The sequence below is a fragment of the Rutilus rutilus genome, assembly GCF_951802725.1.
Source record: "Rutilus rutilus genome assembly, chromosome: 23".
Taxonomy (NCBI): domain Eukaryota; kingdom Metazoa; phylum Chordata; class Actinopteri; order Cypriniformes; family Leuciscidae; genus Rutilus; species Rutilus rutilus.
In genome coordinates this window covers 21,626,298-21,638,407 of record NC_140233.1, presented here as the reverse complement: position 1 = coordinate 21,638,407, position 12,110 = coordinate 21,626,298, and the positions used below count along the sequence as shown (strand labels likewise).

General features: G+C 38.7%; 1 protein-coding gene across 1 annotated transcript; it reads right to left on the bottom strand.

The window, feature by feature from the left end:
• Positions 1-1,746: 1,746 nt before the first annotated feature.
• Positions 1,747-11,755, bottom strand: tmem86a (transmembrane protein 86A). The gene is made up of 3 exons (XM_084396523.1): positions 11,585-11,755; positions 7,019-7,283; positions 1,747-5,962 (listed from the first exon to the last, which is right to left on the bottom strand). Exons 1-3 carry the CDS (start codon positions 11,603-11,605, stop codon positions 5,535-5,537), a joined length of 714 nt encoding a protein of 237 aa, XP_084252649.1. The 5' UTR covers positions 11,606-11,755; the 3' UTR covers positions 1,747-5,534.
• Positions 11,756-12,110: the final 355 nt, after the last annotated feature.

Sequence of the window (12,110 nt, the reverse complement as noted above, 5' to 3'; positions counted from 1 at the left end):
GCATTACTTGTAATGCGTTACCCCCAACACTGACTGCCCCTTTAAGGGTTCATCATCTTCTGCAATTGACAATAATGAGACAAACACACTTGTAACATGTTTTCAGTTGCATTGCAGTTGCATTTATTTCTTACTTGGACTGAAATCACATTCATAGCAGTATCACTATAGTAAAGGAGCTCTACAGTCCTTTAACACAATAACGAAAGGAAGTAAACTACTGGATAGTAACAATAAGGCAAAATATTGACCTCACATCTACTCAGAAAAAAAAAAAATAACAGCATTCGTTCACAACATAATGGTAACTTCACAATGTTAAGGGTCAAATGTAAAAAATATATAGATGTATAGCAAGAGAGAGGTACTCCAATAAATATGCGTTTCCCTTATTTAGTAATATTGTTCACAGACAGACCATAAAACCCCCTCACGGAGTTATTTTTCGATTTTTAAAGATTGTAATTACAACTGCACAGCTTTCACTGATTCAAAGTATTGTCACTGCCTTACATACAGCATAGTCATAAAATATTTTTTTTACATATATTCAGTTCCAAAAACTATACAATATTGGTCCACCTTAGATGCTTTGTACTTTTCTGTAACTGTAAATGTGAAATCCAACATATGAATACACTCGCAGTGTGTGCTTTTAGCACTGGACAGTGGTTATCATCAGCTATGGGATATAATAATGTTATTACACTGGTATCTTATAAGACTTTCTCATAAGCTGGAATCAACCAGGATTATACTATAGCATCTACGCTTGGATTTACTCTTACAGGCAGAGGTGATACAGAATAATATAAAGCAAATTTGGTAAAGTTGTGATTGTACACAATGTTCGTGGCAGATGTTAGAAAAAAAAGTGTGTTAAAGCAAAAACAACAACAAACAGAATAAATAAGAAATCAAATGTTTTTCCCCCCTCAATATCTAACGTCTGAATACTCAAACTTAGTGAGCTACCTACCTAGACAGCATTTCAAGGCATCATAGATGCTTCCATCATGAAGTGTACATTCTAAGATTAGCTAACGCAACGCAAGTATCTTTTACAGAGAGAATGCAATCCCAGAACAAACTGTGTGAAAAATCAATCCAAGATGGAGGACGAGTCGAAAGAAATGTTAATTATAAATACTTAAATTTCACTCAATACTGAAAAACACCTTGACAAACACTAGTTAAATAATAAAAGGTGTATTGTGAGCATACTGACGTGCTATTGCGTTAGCTTAGCAACATGCTAATGCGAGACTCCTGTCAGTCACAGGTGTTCAGTCTAACGGAGACAGCAGACAACATGGTAGCTCACTAGGTTAAGGAACAAAGCTTTTATATTAGTGAAAAAGACGGCAACAATAATAAATGAAAGGACGTATTTTAAAAGTGCATTTAAAAGGTGCCGTATACTATGATGCAAAAGGACAGAGTTTGAATTAAAGATTGAAAATTCTGAATCATTGAGAACTTCATCCACAAGGTATGACACTGTACCGAATACCACTGTAAGGCCAGAAATATACTGTACGCAACAGGCTACAGATGTGTTATTAAGGCCCACTCACACCATGGACGAATACTATAACGTTTTAATCATCATTCTATGAGGGATAGCAAAGTCCACAGCACAACGATGACGACACAGAGGAACATTATCGTTGGAATTACTTTCAGAATGAGTTTTTTCAGCTAATGGACGAATACTATAACGTTTTAATCATCATTCTATGAGGGATAGTTTTGTTTATTCAAGTAGCTAGCTATAAACATGCTATTTATTTAACTAATTTTAACTAAATTGGTCAGTAAGATGCTACGGAAGCTTGTTTTCACCACGGAATAAAACTATTTAAACGATAATTGCGACTTCTTATCTGACAATTCAGACTTTTTTCCTCACAATTGCAAGATATAAAGTCAGAATTGCCAGATATAAACTCGCAATTGTGAGAAATAAAGTCAGAATTGCCAGATATAAACTCGCAATTGCGAGAAATAAAGTCAGAATTGCCAGATATAAACTCGCAATTGCGAGAAATAAAGTCAGAATTGCCAGATTTAACTCGCAATTATGAGAAATAAAGTCAGAATTGCCAGATATAATCTTGCAATTGCGATTAAAAAAAGTCAGAATTGTGAGGAAAAAATTTAATTAAATTTGCAATAACCTTTTTTATTTTTTATACAAACTTCCATAGGATGCTCTTCAAAAAAACTGACCGTAGAGAAACGCAGTTTATAGCACCCCTTGTGGTGACGCTGAGAATGCAGTTATGCACAAAATCGGACTTTAATAGTAAGGACTAGTAATTGCATCCATCATTTGCGTAGAGTAAGTTTCAGGCCTAAGATAATATCAGGAAAGTTATACAAAGATAAAATGGAAAAGTGCAAAGATTTACAGTACATCCCTCAATGGTGTGCTTTGAACCAAGTGGATTATTCCTCATTATCTTTAACAACAGGACTGCTATACCTAAACACAGTCATCAATACTGAACCCAATGAACGCCCAGCGTTCTGTTTCATCCCCCTCGACCCGTCACAAAAGCATCAAACACCCGAGTGCTGACAGAGGGGGTAAAACGATCGCGCTCACTGCCATTTGAATAAGGTCGCAAGCTAAAGCAAAGCCAGATGGAAAGGAAATCTTCCCCGTGCCAGTGACTGTCTCCACACTTCTCAAAGGACAGCATTTCAGTGAGTGAAACAGAAGGCACCTGTTCTCCTCTACGGAGTTCGCATTCACACAATAGAGAAGGAAACGACCAGGCGAGGTCGAACTCTAGCCATCTGGGAGGCGGCAGCAGGTTGCAAACAAAGAACAAAAGAAATGCTAAGTATAGAAGAGGAATACTGACTTTCTAAACTGCCATCAAAAAATGGTCACATGACATTTACTATGAGAATTAACTCGAGCAGTCTGTGTTCGCCTCTAAAACGTGATTAAGGGAACACCTCATGGGGTCTTTTCAACTCTTATTGTCCTGAAACCCATCCTACGAACAATTATAACTTACGACAAATTGTCGTTCTGCCGCAGACCTTCACAACACATTACTGATTCGTAGTGTGGGACACAATGGCTCTGAAATGACATTCTGTTTTCATGACCTTGCATATCATGTACGTTTTTTCCCCCGGCTAAGCTGAAACGGTTTGCTGACAGTGTGACCCCCTGCATAGGGAACCTATGAAACTTGGCATTAAGCAAATGTACAAAAATAGCCAAGCTGATTCTCGAGGGCTCAGCGGTTGAGCGACAGTTGCGTTTATGTGTGTCTCAGTATGCTTACTGCTATATAGAGGTGTAGACGCCATATTTAATGTGATGTGAAAGTCTTTTTTTTTGGCTTGTTTTACTTGAGAAGCAAAATATTATTCATTGAATTAAAATTTAATTTAGAATAATTTAACATACAAAGAATGTATGTTTTTTTTTTTTGTCCACTGGAAATGTTCAATGTTTTGTTTGCTGAAAACGCTGGATGTTGCCGTCCTGTGCAACACGACCAGGTTGAGGATGCCATATGACTTTAAAATGGACCACTGTTGAGTGATCCGCTGTGTTTGCATTCAAAGCGCATTTCCACTCACACCTGAGGGTATAACAGCTGAGCACATATCAGACCAAGCAGCATTTCCCATCATGGCTGACGGTTCCCTCATTTAACATCAGTGAAGGATCAAGCTGATGATCCTTTTTGAGATTTATGAATAAAACAATGATCAGTTTGAATCAACTGATGATTAGTACAGTACTAACATGTGCTATTTGATTAAATGGCCAAATCTCACAAAGCTTGTCAGAAAAATGTCCAGGTCATATTTCACCCCCATCAAAAAATAATATTTATATTTGAATATTTTGCATAAATAAAATGAAGCCTTAGTTTAGTACCAGTTTTCATTAATTGATATAGATATTTATTATCTCAGTTAAGGCTCATATTGATTATATGAATTAATTACCATTAACGTGATTTGAAAAACTTGCATGATTTTAGTATTTGTTGTCCCATAAAAACAAACAATGAATAATTCTCATTACATTACTGAAAATCTAATGAGAATCATTAGATTTGCATTACAGGAATGGCAGCCATTTTCTTTTTAACATTACGGTCATGAGAATGTCATGAAAATAACGCAAAAACACCTTCGTGATGCTAAAATAGACATTTTCTTTATGCAAAATATATGCCTTTTAAATTTGTAGTGAAATATGACTACACCCTAGTATGCGATTCAGCTAATACAGCACAGCCCCAAACGAGAAAAAGAAGAAGTGAAAAAAGTACTGGCTTACAGATAAAATACCTCATTTGAAGAACACGACTTTCCCTTGAGTAAGATGCTTCCTACTGGCAATAGACAAATGAAAGTGGTTGGAAGCTCGATACATGCGTATCATCTGACATCACTCCCTCTTTACAAATATTATCTGATACTATACAGACAGAATTAACAGTACAACTTGTACTTATTTGCTGTTTCCTTGTGGTAGAGGTATTGAGCAATGCTGCTGACTTGGCAGAAACCTAAGAAAAAGATAACAGACACGTGTCACCCTTCCCTTTTTATGAGAGTTTCGATCTGTATTTTCATATACATCCCAAATCTTAGTGAAGGATAGCCTCATCCAGAGACAATGCTAGCACTGGTTGCAGTAATTTGGGCTTGATGGCCTATTTGAGCCAAGACGACTACTCCAGCACATGTGTACTTAGACATGGAGGTTTGTGTACTACTGAAATCAACACTTTAAAATGTGTCAGTGACACAGGATAAACATTAAGGTATACCTCACAATACTACAGCAAAGATTGTGCATTGATTTTCAATACAGCAGCACTACGCTAACAGATCTGCTTTAATATGAAATGATTTTCATGCTACTCTCTGATTACGTTTGGGAAATCTATGGTAAGACGGGGAAACCAGCCCCTAAGAAAAACCAGAACCACTTTGTATTGTTTGCTAGTCCATTCTGCAGGACTGAAAGTAGGTTCCGGATGAAGACTAGTCACTCAAGACTCTCGCTTTGTTCACAGTACAAGCCATCAAGGACTATCTGAAGAGGACAACATATCAGAGACACTGAGAAGACACTGTGGTTGAAATGGAGAACATGCTAAGGTAAGGAAGTAGGGTATTTTGAGGATCTAGTAACCAGAACTCCAAAACTGTCTGTCCTTTCCTGACACTAAAATAGTGGTACTACTAGAGGAATGTAGGAGACAAATGCAGTATTGTAAGACTGAGGAACTATGGTGAGAGACTTGACTAAGTCAATAGGCTAAAGACCAAGACTATCAAACCTTGTACATGAATCCAGCAAGAATTGGTCTGGTCTTACATGGATTTAAACTGGCGATTCCTCAGCTATAACCAATATACCCCAGTCATGCTCAGACAGGGGAACTGTGGGAGGACCGGAGGTTTCAGGAAGTGGAACTTGAACCTGTGCAGCTGCTACCGATGTTGAGTCATTAGGGGAAGGTTGGTTAATGTACGGTCCCTCAGGCTCTTTTCCAAGATGCATCGGCATCTTGACATTCCACTGCCGACAGTGCGATCAACATCTGTGCGGCATAGTAGGTCGCCATGATGATGGCTCGAGAGTGGGGCACGGGGAAGCAGAACTTGTTGACGGCAATGGTGAGGTCAGATACCATGAAGAGGACGGCTCCGAGGCAGGCCGACAGCTTCGTCCAGGTCCACAGGTCATTGGCGAGCTGGACTCCAGCAATGGCCCTCCAGCCCATGAAGCCGATGAGAGCGATGTAAACGGCCACCAGGTAGGTAAAGGGACCGGAGAGGTAGGGGTAAAGAAGGGTGTAGCTGAGGCCTGAGATGACACCGATGACCAGACCTGCTCTCGAGTTGATGGGCTTCATCCCAAAGGCCGAAGAGTAGAGAATGTGGGTGATGGCGAACATTAGCAGTCCTGTCAAGGCAAATTCAAATGAATTGAGTATTCAACGAAAGCATTATAATGAAAGCAGGGGGTGTCCAAACTAGGGATGCACGGTATATCGGCCACCCTATCGGTATCGGCCCATAAATAATGGATTATTTCCTTCAGCTGAGACACTGTTCATGTGCTTGAAATATGATTGGAATCACTTCAAAAAAGGAAAATGCAGCCACATACAACATGTGCAGTGCAAGTCAGTGCAGAACATCATTATAATTGTGTCCTTGGGACATGGATTTTAATGGTGAAACTTTAGTTTTTGTAACCAGGCTCTCAAAAATTATATAAAAATTCGGATATAGATTTATCGGCCAGTGTATTGGTTATCGGGTTTCAAATATATAAAGAATTATCGTATCGGACAAACTTTTCATATTGGTGCATCCCTATTCCAAACCTGCTCCTGGAGGGCAACCTTCCTGCAGAGTTGAGCAACAACACACAATAACTTTCAAGCAATCCTGAAAACCCTGAATAGCTGGTTCAGATGTGATTTCTCAGGGTTAAAGATAAACTCTGCAGGAAGGCCTCCAGGAGCAGGATTGGACACCCCTGAATGAAAGAATTTAACATAACTGTACAGGACATATCAAGAAACGTGTTAGTCTTGGTACCATGACCCTGTTGTTTATTCCAAAGGAAAACTTGAGTAACTCTGTGGTTCCCAAGGGTATCATTTGGGTTTGTCCCAACCCTCAACCTTGACCTAAAAAAACATCATTCAACCTCTACACTACTTTCTCAGTGCAAGAGCTGCTGAATCAGGCATGATAGTTCAGGGTTGGAGCATAAAACTTCTTGCTTGAGAGAGGAGACTTGCATAAAACCACAGTCTGCTTTCAAATAATTAGCATGAACTAATTTAACTAGCATTTGAAAGTGCAAAAAATTGAAATACAATGTTATATTGATACAGAGCTTTTGATAAACAGAATTATACATCTTGTCCTTCTCATCAACACACATGGCAAATAACTCTTAATCCTTTTCTAATCAAATCAGAGCAAAACAAATGAATTAACTCACCGTGACTAAAGTAGCCTTGTTCTTGCCAGATGAGAAATGCGTCACCCAAAGCTGAAAAAATAAGTCCTGCCAGGATTTTCCTGGCACTGGAGTGGGCACCTAAAAAGCTGATGCCATGAGCGAGCAGAAAAACCCAAAGACAGAAGATGGGCAGGCATTTGATGAGGGCACTGTACCAGGAGGGACTCGAGGTTGGCAACCACAGAACAAAGTAGACGCAAGTGGCTTTGAAGAACGGAACAAGCTTTGGACCCTCGCTCTTGACCTGTAGGACAAAAGAGAGATTGAAGTTGTATTCATGGGAAGTGAAACACACTATCACGTGAGTCAGAAAGACGGACACAGTGCTCCTTTTGCATTTAACAATTAATGGTGATAAAAAGATTCAACAATAAGCACTTCAGTGAAATGTGATCCATGTGTTTTCTTGGAAATGTGAGATGTAATGAATAAAAACTATGAGAATGGTTCAATCTCATAAGGATACCAAACCCAAGAGAAGAATGTCATAGTTTTGCTGTAAACAAGGCAGGAAGAACTTGGCATCTTTCGACCCTACAAGTTTCAAGTTTAATTAATTTCTAGAGCACATTTAAAAACAACAGTAGTTTACCAAAGTGCTGTACATAAAGGGTCATAAAACAAACAACAATAATAAGGATGAGGTATTGACTTACACCCCAAACTATTTAAGAACATGTAGCTTGTTTTGTGACCCATAGGGTCAAATGAGTCTGATTACACAACCTCCCCATTACAAAACTGGGTGATTCTGGACTTCACACCACATTGAGCAGTAGCTGTCACAAATACAATTTACCACATGTTTAAACTTAAAATTATATTTCGTACAGAAATGTAGAACTGGATTTTTTATCATATTCTCAAGTAGGGTTGTCAAAAGTACTGGTACTTTGGTACTAAGTTTTAGAAACGTAACGTACCAGTCTTTCTGCAGTACCCGGTCAATTTGGTACCGGCTGATTGGTGCTGCTTTCAAATGGTGTGAGCGCTCTGTGAAGCTTTCTATTTACCACGTGTTTTTTGCAGCATTGCAGTCAATCGCAGACATGTTTGTTGATCGTGTGAGAGCAATAGCCAATCAGAGGCGTTTAAAGCGATAGTTCACTTTGAAATTAATTTTTGATATGTTTTAGCTTACCTCAAGGGCATCCAAGATGTAGGTGTCTTTGTTTCCGCAGTAGTTTCAATTTTGATATTTTTAGGTCAAACCGTTCTTGTCTGTCAGTCATATAATGCAGGTCAATGGTCACTGTCTCAAAACACAAGCACAGAGTCCAAATTAAAACAATTCCCCATCGTCCAAATGAAACAATTCCCCATCATAAGTACACATTGATGGCCTAAGACACGAAACGAGCGGTTTGTGTGAGAAAACGAACAGTATTTATATCGTTGTTATCTCTTGAAAACAGCACACGTCCAAATGATCTGACGGCGCGGGCGGGTATAGATATATACATAGATGTCGCCTTGGCTACTGCAGTTCATTGGAACGAAACCGTAGCCAAGCGACATCTAGTGTATATATCTATACCCACCCGTGGGCGGGTATAGATGTATACACTAGATGTCGCCTTCGTTACTGCAGTTCATTGGAACGAAACCGTAGCCAAGGCGACATCTATGTATATATCTATACCCGCCCGCGCCGTCAGATCATTTGGACGTGTGCTGTGTTCAAGAGATAACAACGATATAAATACTGTTCGTTTTCTCACACAAACCGCTCGTTTCGTGTCTTAGGCCATCAATGTGTACTTATGATGGGGAATTGTTTCATTTGGACGTGGGGAATTGTTTTAATTTGGACTCTGTGCTTGTGTTTTGAGACAGTGACCATCGACCTGCATTATATGACTGACAGACAAGAACGGTTTGACCTAAAAATATCAAAATTGAAACTACTGCAGAAACAAAGACACCTACATCTTGGATGCCCTTGAGGTAAGCTAAAACATATCAAAAATTTATTTCAAAGTGAACTATCCCTTTAAGTTAGTCAGAATCCGCTTAAAACACCAGAGTTTGTTCAGGATTAGATTTTGTTACAACCAGCATGATAAAGATGATATAAATAAGAGATTTATTGTGCAGTATAGACAGATTTTTGATTATAACAGGAGTTTTCACACAGTGAACTTGTGCCGTGACTGAAGTGTGACTGCTCCATTGATTATAAAAGCAGCACTCTTTGCTCGCTTTCTGTGTAAATAACCCATTCATAATTTGAATAAAGTTTTATTGTTCATGTTGCAAAGTACACACTGTGACTGCAAAGGTGCAGGTGTGACGACCGTATTAAAATGAAGGCATTAAGTCTGAAACCGCAATGTTTGACAACGGACGAGAGTAAAAAAGAAATCTGATGTCAAAATAGATACGTGCATTCTGCATTGAGTCTGAAAGTGCAATAGACCTTCCACTTGTTCTGTTACCTGTAATTTGTTTCTTTGGTTTTCATTTTATTACTAACTTTTCATGTGATTTTTTTTAATGCAATGTTTTCATTTTCAATGTCTCAAGAAAATAGGGTTTTGTTTTACTATGATGTTTTGGGATTTTGCTAGATGGTTTCTATGTTAGTTACAAGGGTGTTGCTAAGGGTGTTGCTAAGTGGTTGCTAAGGTTGTTGGTGGTTTCCAGATGGATACTAGAAGTCTATTGGATATTTTGAACATTTGCAGAAAATTTGCGCAAATTGTAGTTCATGTTCTTTAGAAAAGTAATAATCACAAGAACAACCCCATAACAGTAACTATGAACTATAATAACAGCATGTGTTACACTTAACACAACTGCTTCAATGACCTATATTAACTGAAGGGGGGGAAAATGTTCTTGTCCTAATCCTCTTCTTAGTCCATGACAGTTGGTCTTGGCTTAGTCTTGGAATCTGTGGTTTGAGCCTCAGCCCGTGGGGGAAGTGGAAAAACGCTATTGTTAGACAGCGTACATTTTAATCAGATTCTGGTGTACCCCGCAGTCTGAGAAAGGTCACGCTGAAATACAGAGACTTTTAATTTCAAGCCAGTTGATGGGAAGAGATGGTGCACACAGCAGGAGCTCTTTATAATGCAGTTCTTTCAAATGGATGTGTTAAAACTTTGTGGTTTTAAATCTAGGCTGGTAAATGAAAGTTTGTACGTGTGAACCTCACAAGGAATGATCCATTCACTATAACCACCGTGCTGGTGGGACTATCCTAGTAATAAATGTATGAAATGCGTCCCCTAAATGAATGTTTACTAAAAATTGAGTCCAAATCATGTAATCCAAGCACAACATTTAATAGACTAATTTAAAATAACTTGGTTATTAAGTTCATTATTAGGCAGAGCAGTGGGGCATGTTGTCACACTACCCACCGGTTTCACAGACAAGGCTTAAGACTAGTCCCAGCATGTTTGAGCTGTTTTAATTGGAAGCAACTTGCTCTGGCATATCTTAAAATATGTCAGTGACATTGTTTTGTCTCAAGATGCACACCAGTAATGCTTTTTTATAAAATCTACTTAAATGGCCTAACCCTGGCTTAATCTAAACCCTGTCTGTGAAACCAAGCCTACACGGGATAAGTTGTCACAATGAGAACCTGCTGTTCAACAGCCTATTACATGTTTTTCAGGAAAAATAATTAAACCGTAAAACATCTATGAAGCTCAAACCAATTTATGAAATGTATGTAAAAAGTCACCTAGGCCTATAAAATATCCAACTGCTGTTTGGCAATTAAAACACGTGACAACTCGCCCCAATTTCACATTTATGAAAAATAACCTGAGAACATATTTAGTTGGTCATACACCATATAATTCAAATAATAATAAAGAAATCATTAGTGAAAAGAGATGCTGAAACCAGAGGACATTTGAAACAAAAGGTTTTGCTGAAACAGTGCAACTAGATCACTTCAGAAACTGCAAGAACTGGCGCTCTTCCAGTCAGAATGCAAGCGTCTGTATGAAAGAGGAATAAAGGATTGTCACGAGTGTTTCTACTGAATAAAGCCCTTTGAAAGCAGATGAAAGCAAAGAAAATGGAGAAATACTGAGAATGCAAACCCTGCAGAGCGAACTGCACAGTGGTAATTTAATTATAGATCAATGGAATCTTTGCATAAATAAACCAGAGCATTTCGTGATCATATAGCACATGGTTTGTGGAGGTAAAGTAAACATGAGCATGCTGACCATAATCACGTGCTCATTGTTATTCCCAAGATAACAGACTCAAGGATGCATGGACACATAGGCTATATAAAACAAACAGTGATGTCAGCGTATGTGTATTGTTCTCCTTAACAGCAAAAACAAGTCACATAAGCATTCTTTTTTTATATATATATTTATATGAAGAATACGTGTTTTGCAGAGGTAAGCAATACATGAATTCGAAATTAAAATGATCACTTCAAACACTTATGAATGCATATGCAATGCCAATCTCGGTTTAACTGATATCATGTCTTTATGAAGTGATCATGTCGATTAAACGTGTGTTTTAATGAGAATCTTTAATAGAGAAATGAGGTAACATACTTACCACAGTGACCGGAGAAACCATCTTTATCTGAGGTTGAATTGCCAGTGGAAAGATGAACAGATCGGTCGTGGCTAACAGAGCACCCGCTAGTATTTACGTCCCTTTGTATGCGCGATTTGTTTTTGTCTCTTGTGTTTGGGACAGGCCATCATCAGTGGGAGGAGAGAAATCAGCTGTACTGTGGGCGGGGCCTGCGGGTGAAAACAACCCGCGTCCAATCAGAACGCGTGAAAGTGTTTACACTCCGAGCCTCAGCGAATGTGGGCGTGTGGGCGGGGTTTACCTGCATCACAAGTGTTTGAACTGTAACCTTTCTTCCTTGTATCGTGTCTTTAATGTGTTTGTTTGTCAACGATTATTTCTGATATATATAATGTGAGTTCTATAAAAATTCAGGATGTTAATAAAACGAGGTCTAGTTGCGTAAACAGACCGCTGAACTGTTTCGTGGATCGATATCGACACCTTGTGGTCGACAATATTGCGTCACTTTTCAATGTTTATGTGGCCTGAAGTCAAGACAATC

Coding starts and splice junctions, on each gene's coding strand:
- tmem86a (XM_084396523.1), bottom strand. CDS start 11,605: ATGGTTTCTCCGGTCACTGTG. Junction 7,284..11,584: donor TGGTTTCTCCGGTCACTGTG/GTAAGTATGTTA, acceptor TTTGTCCTACAG/GTCAAGAGCGAGGGTCCAAA. Junction 5,963..7,018: donor ACAAGGCTACTTTAGTCACG/GTGAGTTAATTC, acceptor TTGCCTTGACAG/GACTGCTAATGTTCGCCATC.